The sequence below is a fragment of the Anabrus simplex genome, chromosome 4, assembly GCF_040414725.1.
Source record: "Anabrus simplex isolate iqAnaSimp1 chromosome 4, ASM4041472v1, whole genome shotgun sequence".
NCBI lineage: Eukaryota > Metazoa > Arthropoda > Insecta > Orthoptera > Tettigoniidae > Anabrus > Anabrus simplex.
The window spans coordinates 231,810,556-231,829,613 of record NC_090268.1 but is presented as its reverse complement, the minus strand read 5'-3'; the positions used below and the strand labels follow the sequence as shown (position 1 = coordinate 231,829,613).

Sequence of the window (19,058 nt, the reverse complement as noted above, 5' to 3'; positions counted from 1 at the left end):
CAGATTTCATTTGTCGAAAATAAATATATTTTGTAGGTCTGGTGGATATATCTGTGGAGTAAAACGCAAATTCAACGCTTTAAGTTACTGTCACGATCAACTGTTACCATTTAACAGCGACCCAAATGACCAAAATCCCTAAATAGGACAGAGTCGATGTATCGGCGCCGTGAGCTTTCTCGCCATAACCTATGGGAATCAGCATCTACATCATAACCTCTTGCGCCGATAGATTGGTGCGCTGAGTGCAAAAGGGTTAAGGGGTGAAAGGAATTGAAAAAGCGGGTGAATTTTTAAAATGAGTACCAGTATATTTACAGTATATGTCAAAAACGCAACATGTTACAGACATTAAAATTGGTATTTGGAATCTTCTTTAAAAATAAACATGTATTTTTGTTTTGTTTTCAGAAATCCACTTAGGTGGGGTGAGGATGGTGGAAGGACAGATAAAGGGGTTGAATTATTTTTATGGGGATACTTATATCTCAAAAACTGAAGAAGTTACAGAGGTGGAAAAAGGTATTAGGAATCTTTTAAAAATAAAGAAACATGTTTTTTGTTTGTTTTCGACTTGAGAGAAGACTGTACAGTTCTATGTCTTATGGTCATCTTACCCCCAAAAGGCAATATCACAAACGTGACATACAAAGAGTTTCTGGGGTATATGAAACTCAATTTTTCGGTGAACTTAGGCTATATTCTTTAGGAATTTTCAGATAATGTCTTTGTACAGTACCGAGGAATGATTACTTTTAACAAATTACGAAATCCACATGAGCGAAGCTGCAAGTAATTGCTAGTTGTTAATATATTTTAACTATCTGTTATTAAATGTTAAGAATGACTGTATTTTGTAAATATGTATTGTACATTTGTATAACCTCAAAATATGTGTAGTCAAAAACTGTAGAAAACTGTAATATTTGTATATTGGGTATAATCCACTATCATTCTGTTTCATATGGAGGTTTCTGGAAACTTACAGTAATGATTTATTATCCAGATACATGTGGAAACATTAGGAATTTTGTAGGCATGTCTATGTGCGTTTATAAATGGTAATCGAATATTCGAGTTTGATCTACTCCAATCGAGAGGCCGGTCGATCGATTGTCACTTCTGTGTTCGAATGTGTTCTATTTAGAGTGTTGCAAGAACATTTCCAGAAGTTGATATTTCTAGACTGTTTGTCGAACAATATATATATCTCGAGCTGACAGGCCGAGAATCAGTCAGACACAGTCAGTCAGTCAGTCAGTCAGTCAGTCAGTCAGTCAGTCAGTCAGTCAGTCAGTCAGTCAGTCAGTCACATTGGTGTTCTGTGGTGAGACAGTGACAGAGAGACAATGCAGTAAGAGAATGTAAAGTGTGGGTTAGAATGAGTTGATATCTGTATTTGTCAGAATTAATTTGAGTGAAAGGGTAGTCAGTCTTGCCTTGTGATGGCAAAGTGAATAACAGTGTACGGACTTGTTGATATCTGTACTTTTCAGAATCGACTGTGTGATGGTGAAGTGAATAACCAGTGTGAGAATTTGTTGATATCTGTACTGACAGAATCAATAGTAAATGGCCTCAGTGTGTTCCCCTTAATAGTGTAGTGTTGTGTATAATTGTATATACTGTAGCTGTGTGTTGTTAAGGACCCTTGGAGGAGCCTGTTAAACCGTAGAGGGCATGTCCCCAGGTGGCGGATAGGGGGACCCTACAATTCAGTAGGGCTAGTTGAAATACCCAACACAACCCACGGACCAACAGGCAGCCCAGTTCCTGGGGCTTTAAAGTACTGGGACACCCTCTCTCCAGGGGTCACAAATATGGAGGAACAAAGCCCAGGGTAGGGGTGAAGACCCCAATGGCATCAGTGGTGGAGAAGGTGGACTTTGGTACGGCATTGGTGGTGGAAGAGGGAAACTTGTAGTGTCTATACTCGAGAGGAGCGGCTACAGAAGGCATCGGTACTCCAGTGGAGTGGCCTAGAATAACACCTAGTTGTAGGTATAAAATGCCTTTGGGAGTGGCGACCCCATCGTAATAATAGCCTATACATGATATGGTACTAGTAATTCAACCTCGGAAAAGGTTAGGGTGTCCCCTGCAGGCGACGTGCAGTTCTCAAGGTACTGGGGGAACTGTGAGAAATGGGTGACCAGTGACCAACATTAAGATAGGAATAGTAAATCTTTATGACCCTTACAGGGAAGGCAGAGGAAGTAGTAGACTTCATGGAGAAGGAAGGGGGAAACAACGGAGCTGAGTGAAGTGAAATAGAAAGGTAACGGAAGGAAGAGATTGAGGAAAGGACACATTATAATGGAGTGGTGGCCAAGAGGCAGTAAACGGAGTGGGACTAACCATTTCGAAGCAATTGGATGAGTATGTTGAAGTGGTAGAACGTGTGAGTGACAGAATAATGAAAATTAGACTAAAGATGAAGAATAAAATGATGGACTTCATACAAGCGTATGCACCGCAGACAGGAAACAAGGAAGAAGATATTGAAGGATTCTTGGAGAAAGTAGAAAGAAAAATTTCAGGTGTGGAAGTGGTTATTATGGGAGATCTGAATGCACGGGTCAGAAACGAGATATAAGGAAAGGAACAAGTCATTGGACCATATTGATATGGGAAAAAGAATCATGAAGGAGAGGAACTAGCGGACATGGTTTTGAAAGAAAAACAGCAGGAAAATTACGAGATATGGGTGGGGTAACAGAAGAACAAAATTAGTAATGAACTACTTTTTGGTGGAAAGGACAAATCGCAGGAAGTTGATGGACGTGACAGCTTTACCAGGAGAAGCATTTGATGGGGACCATAGAGTTGTGGTGGCAAAATTATGGTTGGGAAAAATAGAAAAACTAAAAGAGATAAGAGAAAGTAAAATAAAAATATGGAAATTGAAAGACAAAAATGTACAGGAAGATTTTCAGGAGAGATTGAAGCAACAAATCCCAGTTACTGAAGTGGAAAATGTAGAAGAGGAGTGGGCCAGTTTTAAAAAGGCAGTTGTTAGTAAAGCAGAGTGTGTTTGTGGCAGGACATTTAAAAGAGTGAAACAAAAGGAGACACTGTGGTGGAATGAGGAAGTGAGGAGAGTGGTGAAAGAAAATAAGACACCTTGGTGAGAATGGAACCGAGATCAAACAGAAGAAAGCAAAAGGAAGTATGTCAACAACGAACGGAGCAGTAAGAAGGTGGTAGGAGAAGGAAAGAAGAAGAGTTGGGAAGAATTCACATAAAAAATGGAACTGGATGTAAGTGGCAGTTAAAGGATGCTGTATGGACTTATAAGAAGCAAGAGGACAGAAAGAGTTATCAGAAAGCTAGTGAAAAAGGAAGATGGGGAATTGTTTTTAACACACCCAGAAGAGATAAAGAGAAGATGGAAGGAGTATTTTGATAAGCTATTGAATGTGAACAACTGTTCAGGGGAGACAGAAGCAATACAGTGTGACTCAAGAACAGAAGATGATATAACAATGCTGAAGGTGGAGTTAACGGTACAAAAGATGAAGATGGGAAGAGCAACAGGGAGGGATGAAATCAGTGTGGAAATACTAAAGGCTGCTGGAGTGGTTGCAGCAACTACTAAAGTGTATGTGGAAACACAAATGTGTACCAGACTGGAAAAAAGGGATAATACCAGTGTTTAAGAAAGTGGACAAGAAAGTAATTATAGAGGAATCACACTTATATCGCAGGTAGTTAAAATACTGAAAAGGATATTAGATGAATGAGAAGAAAGATTGAAGGAGAGTTACAAGACGAACAATACAGCTTCAGGAGTGGAAGATCTACAGTGGACCCAATCTTCAGCATGAGACAGTTGATGAAAAAGAACTAGGAATATGGAAAGGATCTGGTCATGACTGTCATAGATATAGAAAAGGCAGATGATAAGTGTCCCCAGAGAGATGGTTAGGGAAACCATGGTTAAAAAGAGACTTGAAAGGGAAGTGTTAGAAATGGTGCAAGCAATGTACAACAACTGTGTTAGCAGGGTACTGACCCCAGTTGGAAAGACAGAATAGTTTAGGAATAAGGCTGGACTAAGACAGGGGAGTGTGCTGTCACCTCTTTTGTTTATTATGGCCATGGACAAAATTGTGAAGGAAACAAAGGAAGCCTATGGAGACAAGATGAAGATACTGATATTTGCAGATGATGTGATCTGGGGAAAGAACAGCAAAGAAGTGCAATAACAACTAGATGTACTGTACCGTTTTCATCGTCCTGATAATGGAATAAAGGTTGTCATACGACATTAAAAGTTTGCCATGCACGGTAATGAGATCGCGAAGATTACGTAATTGGGCCATACATCTAAAAAGAATGAATATATTAAGTGAAATAGGCTGTGGTTTCAGAATATATATATATAATACGAACGTATAAAATCAAGGAGGCCATGCACGTGACGGCAAAGATGTTCATTTGGCGAATCAAGTATGCCTAGGTCACGGAGTGAGACGTAAAGTTATAAAGGATCCATGTGGCCGTGATAAAAAAAATAATAGAAAGTTTTTAAAATTGTTAAAAAAGAAGTAGGTGAACAATAAAAAAAAATCTGGTACGCAAAACTACGACGTAAATTTATCCACGAGAAAAAAATAATCCTCGCAGAAAGAAGAAGGAAGATATTTCAGTTAATAAGAGCTGAAGAACCTGCACAGTGAAGAAATATTTGAATTACACCTATATCTGAACAAATATCGTGACGGAAAATCAGAGCAAGTTGATTAGTATCCGGACAGTAGTCGGAATATAGACCGAAGGCCGTTACGAGATATCAAGTCAAATTTAACGCATTATAGGTTGATTAGCTGGATAAAAAAAATAATTTAAAAGCTAATTTGATGATTTTTTACCTGTTAAAATCTGTCACAAGGAATTAACATTGAATTACTGATTTAATAACCTGAAACAAAGATATAATCTAGATTCTTTGTAGAACATTCTCAAGGATATGGACGTGATATTAATTGCCATTTTGGAAATGTTTCTTTCACATATGACTAACGGCTACAACATGAGAGGCTAAATCGGAGATGGAGCCGACTTTCCGACGTAGACCGCCAAGCTGCTTCTACTATCCCGGGTCCCAAAACTACAACCTGATGGTGACGTAACGGATGTTGGAGACGATCTACGCAGTCCTAAGATGACAACATCAAAGCCTAACCCAGTCATCTAACGTCAGCAGCCACAAGCTAAGTTACAAAGAATTACTTTATTATCTTGAAATTAATGTGTCGTAGATGTAGTATTCATATATTTGTAGTGAACATTGGTATGTTTTTTTTTTTACGTAGTTCTTCGTGATGAAATCTCAGTCGATGTTATCTTTGCAATGAGATTGTCCTAGTTGATTTATCATTATGGGAGTAGGTATTTCTTCCAGAGTTTACAATCAATGTCATAATATAGGAATGTTTATAATTGAACAAGGAGAGATTTAGAGTGTGATTTTCAACCATTATGGGATTGAAACAACGTATACAAAGAGACGTAACCCAGATTTAATATCTTTAAAGAAGATAGTTGATTTCTGAGTAACTAATATCTGGTTGCTGTTACGACGCGATGACATGTGAGTAAATATTAACTTGTTTAGTTTATATATGTGTTTCATTTTCAGGATAACGTGTTTATGTGTATTACGTATGAAATTTAACCCAAAAATGTACCGTTGCAGTACATTAATGATATGTTAAGATGGTTTGCCGACTTGTTGGAAATGATAAATGTTTACATAGGGAAGTTAGGATTTGAGTGGCATGTTGATGTGGATTTACGAATAATTATTCGCTGAGATATTTGTGGGAATGAATGATGATATATTATGGTAATTAATATTGAAAAATGGAGAGATAGGTATGCTTAAGGATAATTTTGGCGGTAAATACGGCGTATTACTGGCCAATGGTGATGTTTGACATATGCGGCAAGATATTAATATGGTAATGTGAGATATATTGGGTTAGTGGTACATGAATACAATGAAATACATCGTAGATTTCGTATGTGGGTTACCGTAAACTGTCTTCAGATTAAATATCCAAATAAGAAATAAAAGAAGGGAAACTTGTTGTCTTCATAGAGAATATGTCAACGTTGTACTGAATATTATTTGAAGTTTGGTGTCGAGAATGTATTTAATTCATAGAACAACTTCATAATTTAAATTTCTACCACAATTAAATAAAATAGGTTACCAAATGCATTCCTACGGAATTTTTGATATTTGATTGGATATTGGTGAAACCATAAATCATGTTAGGTATAATTTCTATTTGAACTACGATAATAATTGATCTTTACACGATACCTACATTTAATTTTAGGATGTTATTTGAATATTTTAACCAAATGTCATGGTCATGGTGACCAATATTTCTCATTTAATGAACGATATATGTTTAAAATAGCCATTTTGAGCTGATATATATTTGGAACTTACTTGCGATTGCTAACGTTATAACATCGGAAGATACACGTGTGTTAATGACAGAATATCAATTTGATAATGAATAAAATAAGAATTTTTTTTAAAGAAAGAAACAAGAACTGATGGACTCAGATTAAGCATATTTATTATGAAGTTTACTAAGGCTTAGGGACTTAGATTTATTTTTTAACCCATAATAACTTTTTCTGCTTATCAATTAATTGTTATTATTATTATTATGAGATAATCAATTTCAGAGAATGTTATACTACGTATTCAACAGATAGAATATGTACTTTCGATTTATGTAATTAAGAGAATTTATCCTTTATTTTTGTGATGCGCATAATTAATGCAAGAGGAATAGTTGAATCAGATCGAAGATAGATTAAATTTAATTTTTTTTTTTATAGAGAGGAGGAAGATAATTGATGTCAATAAATATTATCAGATTTTCTTTTAAGATTCTAGAATCATGAAATAAATTATAGATTATCCAATTTAAAGGTTATTATTTTAGGAGATAGGCTAATATCATTATGATATAAATGATTTTGAATTAATTCATTTTAAAAAATATTTTATTTATTTTCTTTTCTTTTCTTCGAATGACTGGACTTGGAAAACTTGATATTGATTCTGGAGGACGAATGGTATCGATGGTAATTTATTAAAAAGGAAATGTGGTGTCCCAGTTGATCTCACGTAAAAATAGTACGGTTCGCATATGCAATTTAATTATCCCTGAGAGGTGTCGCGTGGCAATTTAAAGATTATCATATCAATAAATGTGATAAGAAAAATGAAGATTACGATATCGCTTAAATTTTATGATGCGGTAACTGTTTATACAATGAATATTAGAAGCGAGCATAGCCACCGACACTTAGCATCATTTTTATTAAATGCATTGATCCATTTAATGATCTGTAGAAGTGATGGATGGTTGAGGGGAAAATAGCCGGAGCAATTGATAGGTCGCCCAATATGGTGCAAGAAAGAAACCCCCTCAGGATGGTGCAGTACTGAACGAAAAAATTGAGAAGTATGACACGAAAATCAGTACAGATATAAGCAAGACTATGGTGATGTCAAGAGGGGAAAGGTAAGGAAGGGCACTGTGAAAATTGGAAGTCAGAGTCAGCTATAAATACCTAGGAAGTGAATTAATGCTAAATGCTAGGGTGGACATGGAGATTAGCAGGAGGGTAGAGCAGGGCAATGCATTCTACCAAAGTATAAGAGAACTTGTTTAGAGCAAAGTACTATGGAAAAGTAAGGAGATAATGTACAAAATGTACTATGTACCCATACTGAGTTATGCAGCTGAGACTTGGACTTTGACTAGCAGGCAAGAGAGTAAAATTCAAGCCAGCGAGATGAAATTCCTAAGAAGTATGATAGTAAAGACAAGGAAAGCCAGAGTGAGAAATGAATATGTTAGGAAGGAAGTTGGGATAGGAAAGCTAAATGAGAGAATTGAAACGAATAAACTTAGATGGTTTGGACATGTAAAGAGGATGGAGTAGATCCAGAACAGATGCCAGAGGCAAAGCGCGAGGGCAAGGGAGCCAGAGGAAGACCTAGAACAAGGTGGATTGAAACAGTGAAGAGCGGCATAAGAAGACAATTTAGACTGGGACAAGATCGTGGAAGAGGAATGGTGGAAGGAAAGAGGAAGATGGAGAAGTGCCATAAATACCTCGACCCGGCAGGAGCTGGATAAGGGGAAATGATGATGATGATGATGGTGTGTTAAGGAATAGATGTAACAACAATAAAGTGGATTTATGTAAGTAAGTGAACGTATCTTGTGTGATATTTATTAATACCAAAATAAAATCGCTTTGACAATATAACCAAGCAGTGGTTCTCCAGATAACTAACCTGGATCCTCATATTCAAACACTGATCCAAATACACCTCACTTTATTTCCCAATCCGAACTAAATGATCTAGTCAGAAACCTCAACCATTCTAAAGTTCAAGCAGAATCATTAGATTCTCGTCTCCAAGGGTGGAATTTATTGCAAGATGGTGTTAAGGTGTCATATTGGAAATGCCAACAATCACCAACACATTTTTTTTTGCTGTTAGTAATGAGTTAAGTTACTGCAATGATATAGAAGGCCTTCTGCAAGAACTTGGTAGGAGCCACAACCCAAACGAGTGGAGACTATTTTAAGATTCATCTAAGAATAGTTTAAAAGTAGTATTGTTACATAATGGGAATGAAATGAAATTGCATATGGCGTTTAGTGCCGAGAGATCCCAGGATGGGTGCGGCTTGCTAGGTGCAGATCTTTTGATTTGACGCCCGTAGGCGACATGCACGTCGTGATGAGGATTAAATGATGACAAAGACAACACATACACCCAGCCTCCATGCCAGGGAAATTAACCAATGATGGCCAAAATTGCCGACCCTGCCAGGAATCGAACCCGGGACCCCTATGACCAAAGGTCAGCACGCTAACCATTTAGCCATAGAGCCAGACATAATGGGAATATATACCTATGAAGGAAACAAATGAAAATATGGTTACTATATTAAAAGTGATAAATTATGAAAAATATGGTTGGCAAATATGTGGACACCTCAAAACAATTAGTATCTTGTTCAGCATGCATTCTGGGTTTACCAAATTTTGTTGCTTTCTTTGCAAATAAGACAGCCGGGCAAAAGATAAACATTACAACATTGTGGATTGGTCCACATGAAAAAACTTCCTGAAGAGAAAAATGTTAAGAATCACCGTCCGCTTGAGAAAGACAAGATTTTGATACCACCTTTGCATATAAAATTAGGGCTGACGAAAAATTTCATTAAGACTTTGGAAAAACACGGTGAGGGGTTTCGGCTACTTAAGAAATTCCTAACTCAGTAACAGTAAGTTAATAGAAGGCATACTTATTGGGCCGCAAATCTGTGAGATCATTCATGATGACACCTTTGTGGAATTGCCAACAGAAAAAGAGAAACGTGCATGGTTAGCTTTCAAACAAGTATGCAGTAATTTTCTTGGAAATGTGAAAGCTGACACCTACAAGGAACTTTTTAAGAACTTGTTGAAGTGTTATCAACCCATGGGATGCAATGTATCATTGTAAATTCACTTTTTACATTCACATTTGGACATTTCCCCCCCCCCCCCGTAATTCGGGCGCGGTTAGTGGCAAGAGATTTCACCAGAATATTTGTCATGGAGAAACGAAGAAATGATATGCAAGAGAATCGGTACAGAATATGTTAGCAGAGTACTGTTGGAACCTCAAGGAAGAGGTTTCTGGTGGCAGTTACAAAAGGAAGAGTTCAAGCAAGGAATTTTGATAATGTGAGCAAAAATGTGTTTTTTTCCTTTCATTCTTTTGAATAAAATTTCTTCATTGAACAGTCAAAATCGGTCCTATATATACTTTTAAACTTTCTACATTTTTTAGTTATACTCTTCAATATTTAAATCTTATTTCATAAGCAAACAATCAAAAGTAATTTCAAATTTTGATGTATTATTACAAAAGGGAATAGATCTTTCATTACAACAAAAATAATCCATGGAAAATGATAGGTGATACAGCATTTTTACTTTAAGATTTGGATTCATCGGGGTCGAATTATAAATAATCACATACTGTCATTCAAGTGAGAAAATAAGTAAAACAGAATTATACCTGAAAAAGAAACTATGTAATTAAAAATAGAGAGAATATATGAATAATATTTCACAGCCATCACTGACATATGTTCTTCTGTAGTTCTGTTGATTTCAGCGCAGATGTCCACAGCTCTACGCCTTCTATTATGCTTCCTTAAGATCAAAATGTGTTTATCTTCGGCAAAGCAAATGCCAAGTTCAAAAATCTCTAATTTTGCAGCAATCCGCAGGTTTAACCAATCAAACTATATTGTAAGCATATGCCACAGCACGATTTTCATAAGCTAGTTCCCCCACCTCATTTCTGCAGTGACTCCCTATCCTGCACAAATTTGAGTCGTACTAAAGAGAAGTCAATGTTGGAAAACAGTTTAACCAACAGAGACAATAAAATAGGAGGAAAAGTAGTGTGTATTACAGCTAACAATAGATTACTTCAACAACAGAGAAAGCGGAGTCTTTTAAGTCAAGTAAATGCCTTGGTACAGTACTCAGCACGTAAGGCCATACATTAAAAAGCAAATATCGCTGCCCTATTTTTTTAAAAAAAATTTTTGGAGGCTCACCACTGTTGCCAACTTGACTAGTTACATATTGAAATCACGAGATAACCATGAACAAACTAACCTCAGTGTAGGTATCAATAATAGAGATTCCCTTACCCAAATAAATGATCAATCAAGATATTCTTAAACTGGTTTTCAAAGTCAATGAGCAATTAAGGAAATAAACACTCTCTCTCACCCTCACTTAATTTATGTTATATATTTCTGCCTTTACTATAACAGTAAGTCAGTAAGTCAATAAAATACACAAAAGCCCACCGTATCGAAGTCAAAACAAGACAAGTTTAGGTTAGGTTATGTTGACGACAAAATTTTCTTCCATTTCAACTGAACTGATCTTTATAGAGGAGGTAACGTGGCTTTCCTTTTCGGAGGAGTTCTTGTAGATTTTTCTTGCTTCTTAAGACAGGCTACTAGAATTCTATACATAAGAATTAGATGAAATAAGACTGTAAATAATGAAATGCTGTGTTTATCATTTCACATCAACTATGTTATTAAATGCATTATTTGAACATGCCACAATTCTAATTACCTGGTATTACCTGAACAGATTTATAATCCTAAAGAAAAAGAAAATATTCTTTACTTATACCCGTAAACATAACACTAGTGATTTTCACAATGTGCGGTGGCAATATGTAAACCTTTCAGGTCATGAAAAAACCATGACTATATAGTGCCAACATGTAAGATTAACAGTAACTGTACGACGTCATATCAGCAAGTAGGGCCTCTAAATTGTATTGTTAGACACGCTGAATCGAACCAAACAGTTAGAAAATACTGTAACTATAAATCACTACCTTCAGTATTACCAGGGGAGAAAGAGTAAGGTTGTACCCTTGGTGTATACGCTTACAAGGCAGGGAGTATATAGCAACATATCAGAATCCAGGCCAACATTTGGTGCACATAGACTGAAGATTATTTATATTACAAGTATCACTCTCCCAATACCTACATAATACCTCAATAATAATTAATTATCATTAAATACCATATTTCAGTGTGTACTAGTTCAAAATGAACAAATACCTGCAGGACAAAATATATCAAAAAGCAAATAAATATCTATTAAGTATCAGTTTCATAAATATATATAATTTCAGCAGTGAGTTAAAACTTTTTGATGCTAGTTTATACAAAAATGATTCTTACATGAGTAAATAAAATAATGGAGATCACTTCAAACAAACCTTTGTTTATCTACATCCTCCACGTCGCAAGGGATATCCTGGGCATCTTCAAACCGAGCATAAACTTTGTCATACCTGCAAAAAAAGAGAAGAATTTGATTCAACACACATTTTGTAACTTTCGGTAGAAGGGATGAGGACACGATTACAAGGTGATCTTAACGGGAGTACAAGGCTGCTGACCAACTGCACGGCAAGATCGAGAAAACCACAGCATAAAAGGGTGCTTTATACTTTAGGCATGTAAATACTGTATTCAAGTAATGTAGGTAGATCTGGTTGCTGCAGAAATTAGGTCTAGGATTGTCTCACAAGGAAGGGTCCCAGTAGTGGCCACGAATATTTAAACAAGACCAGTTTATATGCAATGCAGAACATGAGAAAAAATGTCTGACTCAAGTCAAGACTACAACTGGTAGGAAAGAGGAGGAATGGGCACACAGCAAGAGCGAAGATATAAGAAAAGAGATGATGAAATATCAAACCAGTTCTGTTAGTTGTATATATATTGTGCCAAGTGTATGCTGTTATGTGAATTATACAAAATAAAATAAACTATGGTCAACAAGTTGTTAGCAAATTTCTTTGGCATTTTAAGAAAAAGACGTTATTGTTAAACACAGTTAAACACTAATGATACATGATGAAGACATTAATAATGAGGAAATTGACAGCGATTTCAACAAAGATTCAGCAGTAGAAGAAAAAATCAAATCCAGAGTCTATCATTTGCTGATAGTCAAGAAAGCAATGTTTCTTCGTAACTCCATCACCATCAAAAAATCAGAAAACAGGTCGGCTAACGAGTACTAAGCCTATAGAAGGTAAGGGAAGGGAATTTTAAAAATGAAGGGACAGAACCTTGAAACTGTGGGTGCATTCCAGTACTTGGGAAGTGAACAGATGCAGGATGCAGGGCTGGACGTGGTGATCAGTAAATGTGTTCAGATACGGGTCTGGTTTTACCATTGATACAGCACTAGGTATTAAGTGTACATCTGTAATGACACACAAAGGTAGAAAATCATACTTCATCATCATCATCATCCATCCATCTCCCTCGCCTAGCTTCTGCAAGGTTGGGTTGTTTAAGGCACCTTTCCACTTTCCTCCAACCAACCACCACTGTTCCTCTTCAACCATGTTCCAATCCAGGTTTCTTCTAATAATGATGTTATTCTTGGTCATTTTCAAACAACTAAGTCTGGGTCTCCCTCCTCTCTTGTCCTCCTTCATTCGATCTGGGACTTAAAAGAATCTTCTTTGGTATCCTTCCCTCTTCCATCCTCTTAAAATCTCCAAACCATCGAAGTTCATCCCTCTCCATTCTGTCATACTGGTTTTCCACTCCATTTCCTTTCTGACGTTGTCCTTTCTGTGCTTTGTTGTCTTTCCTATCACCTAAGAATTCCATTTCACTCCCCTGCATTTTATTTTCTCCTTTTGTTAGTGTTCAAGTCTTCGCTGCACATGACAGTACTGGGTACTGGTACAGTTCCTCTTTACACTTTACTGGTACTTCCTTCCTGCACACAAGGTTTCTCACATTCTGTTTGAATACATTTACTGATCACCACGTCCAGCCCTGCATCCTGCATCTGTTCACTTCCCAAGTACTGGAATGCACCCACAGTTTCAAGGTTCTGTCCCTTCATTTTTAAAATTCCCTTCCCTTTCTCATCTATTCAACACCATTGTCTTTCTCTTTTCCATAATTTTCAATAATCTTACTCAGCATATCAAGTTGCCCTTGTACTTCCTTGCTGTTGTTCTCCACACATCAATATGATCTGCAAACAGCATTCATTATCTTCAGCTCTCCGTCTTCATATTTTACCTTTGTCTCCTTCACAGTTTCGTCCATAACCATTATGAATAAGAGTGGTGACAGCACACTTCCTTGTCCTCCACTCTGGGTATCCTAAATCAAGGAATGTCATCACAATCTCTCTTCTGTATTCCCTAGGTTTTTCCATTAACTGCCTCATACTGAAGGTGGGGTCTAGTGCTGATCTTCCAATTTTAAAGCCATACTGTTCTTCTTGTAACTGACCTTTTTTCTCATTCTCTTTTCTAGTACCCTTTTCAAATACTTTTGCTATCTGAGGAGTGACTGTGATGCTCAATATCATATATCTTCTTGACCTCTTTTTAGGCACTATTACTCCTTTACTTCAGACATTTGGTAATGATTTTCCTTCCCAACCACATCTAAATAAGCCCACACCACCACTGTAGACCAATGGCTCCCGTTGCTTTTATCATTTCGAAACATCCAATCTCGCTGCTACTCCCACTTACTGTACATTTGTTTGACAGCAGTAACCACCTCTTCCATTGTGATTTCACACTCAGATTCTGTCTCTTCACATTCTATCTCTCTCATCTCACCTACACCCTTTCTCACATTCATGAGTCATCAAAGTAATCCTTCCATCTTTTCCTTATCTCCTCTGAGTGAGTTATCATCTCTTCTTCTTTCCCTTTCATCTGTTTTGTGTATACTCTTTCTGTTCTCTTCCAACTTCCAAGTGAAAGAAAACAATCACCCTCCAGACACAGTAGATAAACTACCATATAATCCTGAATACCACCTGCACTTTTTGCAGAAATATTGCTCCTAAATTTGGATGCAGGTCATATTTAAGCCTTTCATATCCTGGTCTCATAAAACATTTTTCCAAAGACACATCAATGCATCAACAGCAGTTTCATGCCACGCGACTTGGCAACAGCTGAAATCTCGTTCTGTTGCTCACCTCCGCGTTATTGGAACCATATGGTGAGGGAGTTGATTAACACTTTGTGCTCTGAGTGAAGAAGCATCAGTGGTAACAAGTGATGAATTAAAAAAAGCGTTTGCGGTCATTTATTGTGAGTGAGAAACTTAAAGTTGTAACGGAATCTGAAATTATCAGAAATCATGCCGCCGGCAGAAAATATAATATTAATACATCATGTATTTGCGATTGGAAGAAGGAAATGATAATAAAATGTTATGGTGATCACAGAACTTTCTGAGAAAAGAAATTATGTACTGTAATTTCAATAGTCCACCTTGGTCAATACACAAATTCTATGGAAGGTATTCAGGACGACTATGCATAGGAAAGTGACAGTGATCAAAGTTCCGAAGGTGGTAGTTCTGATGATGCTGAAGTGTGACTGATTTACACTGAACTAGTTTTATTTCTCACTGTGGTGTTTCTAATGGATTTTTTACTTGTAAAGTGTTTTAATTTAGCAATTCTGTGACACATTTGCAGAAATTTTAAAAATTGGTAAGTGGTTGTAAATGGTAGTGGCATACACAACCATTAACCCGGCTCAAGGGAGGTAGGATCAACTTCCCTATCCTTCATTTCAGTAATTCTTGTCTGGCGCATCCATGTTGCAGGGGTGGGTATCCTCCAGAACAATAGGCCGGTGTGAAGGAGAGCTAAGTTCAGGCAGGGACCCAGTCTCACAGGGCATAACGTGGAACCAATGCCCAGGGTTACGGATGAAGACCTTCACAGCATCTTAGGCAGAGAAGGAGACCTTCAGAATGGCAAAGATGGTTCGCTAAGAGGACCTCGAACCAGCCCTCAGATCCAGGTAAAAATCCATTGTCTGCCTGGGAATCGAACCCAGGATAAGAGGCAGGTATGCTACGCCTACATCACGGGGCTAGCTAGATTATGGCTGGAAATGTTTTACCTAGAGCTATCAAACTAAACTGAATTAACGCTGAGGAGTTATTTTAAACAATTATGTGAAGCTTTACATTTCTTTTCCTATCATGAATACCTCCCCCATGGTGCAACAGCCCCGAAGGGCCATGGCCTACCAAGCATCCGCTGCTCAGCCTGAAGGCCTGCAGATTATGAGGGGTTGTGTGGTCAGCACGGCAGATCCTTTTGGCCATTATTCTTGGTTTCCTAAACCGGGGCCGCTATCTTATCGTCAGATAGCTCCTCAATTATAATCACTTAGGCTAAGTGGACCTCAAACTAGCCTTCAGATCCAGGTAAAAATCCCTGACATGGCCGGGAATCTAACATGTGACCTCCCGGTAAGAGGCAGGCATGCTATTCCTACACCGCAGGTCTGGCCTCCTATCATATAAAATATAAAGTTCAATATAGACAAAAATTCACTTCCAAATGAAAAGTACGTAAAAGACCCAGAAGAGAGTTTTATTTGCATATACAGAGCTGCTGAGAGTTCCTCCATCCATAAGCAATTCCTGATTATCTCAGAGACTTAATTTGATATTTCTTTCTGATTTTATTGATCATTTCATTTTTCAGACACCAGGATTTAAGAACCACAGAAGAGTGGAATAAATCAATTACATCACCTTGCCCTCCAAACTAAATACATTGTTTTTGCTATGAGAGTAAACACCAACCGTTTCTGAAAGAAGAAAGTTTTTCCATCGTCAACCAACTGGTCTTCAGGATTCAGTTCCACTCCTCCAAGTTCAGCCCAGTTGTCAGGAGCTGGCCGGAACACTACATTTGCCTTACCCGAGATGGATGCCAAAGGACAGTTCCCGCAGGTATCAACCACAAACAGTTCAACAGGATCTGCAGTCTCACCAAGAACAGTATCCGAACCACGGCTGCAAAAATTAGCAGAAAATTAAAGTAGTGGAAAGGAATAAACAAGCAACAAATGAAGCTCTGTAAAATGACAGGAGTATGAACAGGAACATACAATAGGATAAACATCAGGTTAACATCACAAGAGAGAGCAAAAGAAAGACGACAAGTACAAACATTAAAACACGAAAGGGCAACGGCAACCTTCACATTTTTATTCACTGCTGTCCTATTATGCATTCATATTCATGAACATAGATTAGAACAGACAAAATAAGAAAAATATTTGTAATGAGTACTCGCAATATGCAAAAATTTAGTTTTAGTTCTTCTAATTGCTTTAGAGATTATGAGAGACCCTATCAAACTGAAAAACACACCAAAAATTCAGGGCTTTCATACATGTAATGCACATAAAACTATTTTGGAGTAGTCTGTAGCCTCCTTCGGTATTTCCTAGAAGGTATGAGTAAGCCAGGAAGGTGATCTCCCTGCCGGTCTGATGAGGTGCAGAGGCCTCTCTTTATTTTGTGCTTTCATCTGGTTTCCCCGTGGGCCTTCTGGAACATGAAATGAGAATGTTCCCATTCTGGCTGAGCCCCTCCATCACCAGGATATAAAAAGGAGGCTAGCGGCAAACAGTCAGTCAGTGTAGCAAGTTGGACAGCAGTAGTGTCAGCTGTCGTCGGAGATTTATCGTTGTTGTGCTGAAGTGTTGTGTGCTAAGTGGGTGTTCTACCAGAGTCAGTGTCAGTTGTGGAGTAGGATAGCAGCAGTGATGTCATCGGAGTTGTTATTGGAGGGAGTACGACGAAGAGGAGTGTTCAAGTGTGTTCACTGCTGTTTAGTGGTTCTGTTATGACTCTGCCGAGTAATACATGCTGAAATAATAGAAATAATACAGTAACAGAATTGACTGTGTGAATGAAGACTACTCTGGAGTCGAGCTGAGGTAAAGTTGTTGTGCATTATGATTGCTAACAGACAGTGTGTTCGAACCTGTCTGCATGCAGCTGCTGTGTGAAACAACTGAGCAAGCAAAGCAAAAGTGAGCTGTCAATCAGGATGTTTGCCCGTCCAAGTAATACCAGCAAGCTGGAATACCTGCTGTGAGGAGGACAGACTTTGTAAATAGCCACTAATAAAGGAACTGTTGCCATCCATTATTTGATATAATGCATGTGTGTGTCGATGACCTTGATGTTAGGCCCTCTTAACAACAAGGATCATCATCATCATATAAAACAGTCAGGGTTAATTATAACAATAGTGACACAGCGGGTAGTTAAAAAATGTTATAAACAACAGCATACAGCGCATACAAATCCTTGTAATGTTATAGGTAGAGTAAATTATTCGTGTAGGATTTCTGATTGCAATTTTAACAAACAATTGAATGCATATGCTGGTTCAGCACAGTTACACAATGATCCTCAGTACCCTCTCAAATCTGCAATTACTACATCATCCATACACTTGAAGCTGTGGAATGTCTCCTTCAAAGAAATGCTTATTATGTAGTGTAAAATATTATTGCAGAATATTTTATTTGTATTCCTTTTATCTATCTAAATTTGGAAATGTAACTAGTAAATTGTAAATTATTATTATTATTATTATTATTATTATTATTATTATTATTATTATTATTATTATTATTATTATTATTATTATTATTATTGCCATTGATGCTTTCATGGCCTGTACTTATAGACATGATACTGTATAGGCTTTTGGGCTTACGCCATGTCAAGAAAACAAGGTGCAATTCTTTACATTTCGCAGAGAACTGTGCTCTGCGTCATCAGAAGAAATCTCGACTGTCCATGAGAAAGGCTTCTGAAGCCTTCTCTGCGAAACGTAAAGAATTTCACCTTATTTTCTTGACGTGGCATAAGCCCAAAAGTCTATACAGTATCATGTCTATAAGTACGGGCCATGAAAGCATCAATGGCAATATATGGTAACAGTATTATACCTGAAAAAGAAACAACTTACATTAAGAATAAAGACAAGATATAAATGTTACTCCAATTATATACACTCACTGGCAATAATAATAATAATAATAATAATAATAATAATAATAATAATAATAATAATAATAATAATAATAATAATAATAATAAAATAAAATACACAGTACGTATTTCAGACAAAATTTTATGTTAGCCCATTTGAAACCTGATAAAAATCAAATATTTAGGCATGACAACAATATGGCAATGTATTGTAAGTTAATTAGCCCATTTGAGAAGTTTCAGAGCAATAATTGATGAAGATCATTATCGTGAAAATCACAAAAGACCAACATAAAATTTGGAAAAGTCGAAATCTGAAGCTCTGCACCGTTTTGTACGGTCTATTTGTCCACGTGTTTTCAACATATTTTGCATTGCCTCAGTAGCGGGTATTACCACCTCTAGCTGCAGTTACAGCTGTGATTAGATCGGGCATGCTCAGGATACAATCTTGATATGTTCTCTTGTGGTATAAGCTCCTATTCTACCTGGAGCGCAGCCCGAAGTTGAGCCAGTGTGTCAGGGGATTCTTAACACGTCTCCCAAGCATATCCCAGACATGCTCTATGGGGTTTA

General features: G+C 37.2%; 1 protein-coding gene across 1 annotated transcript in view; it reads right to left on the bottom strand.

The window, feature by feature from the left end:
- LOC136871815 (DNA (cytosine-5)-methyltransferase 1) overlaps positions 1–19,058 on the bottom strand; it is a 211,873-nt gene that overhangs the window by 86,058 nt on the left and 106,757 nt on the right. Inside the window, exons 13-14 of the mRNA XM_067145426.2 lie at positions 16,269–16,481; positions 11,876–11,950 (exon numbers count right to left, since the gene is read on the bottom strand). Of these exons, the coding sequence (XP_067001527.2) occupies positions 11,876–11,950; positions 16,269–16,481 (288 nt within the window). The remainder of the gene's footprint in view (positions 1–11,875; positions 11,951–16,268; positions 16,482–19,058) is intronic.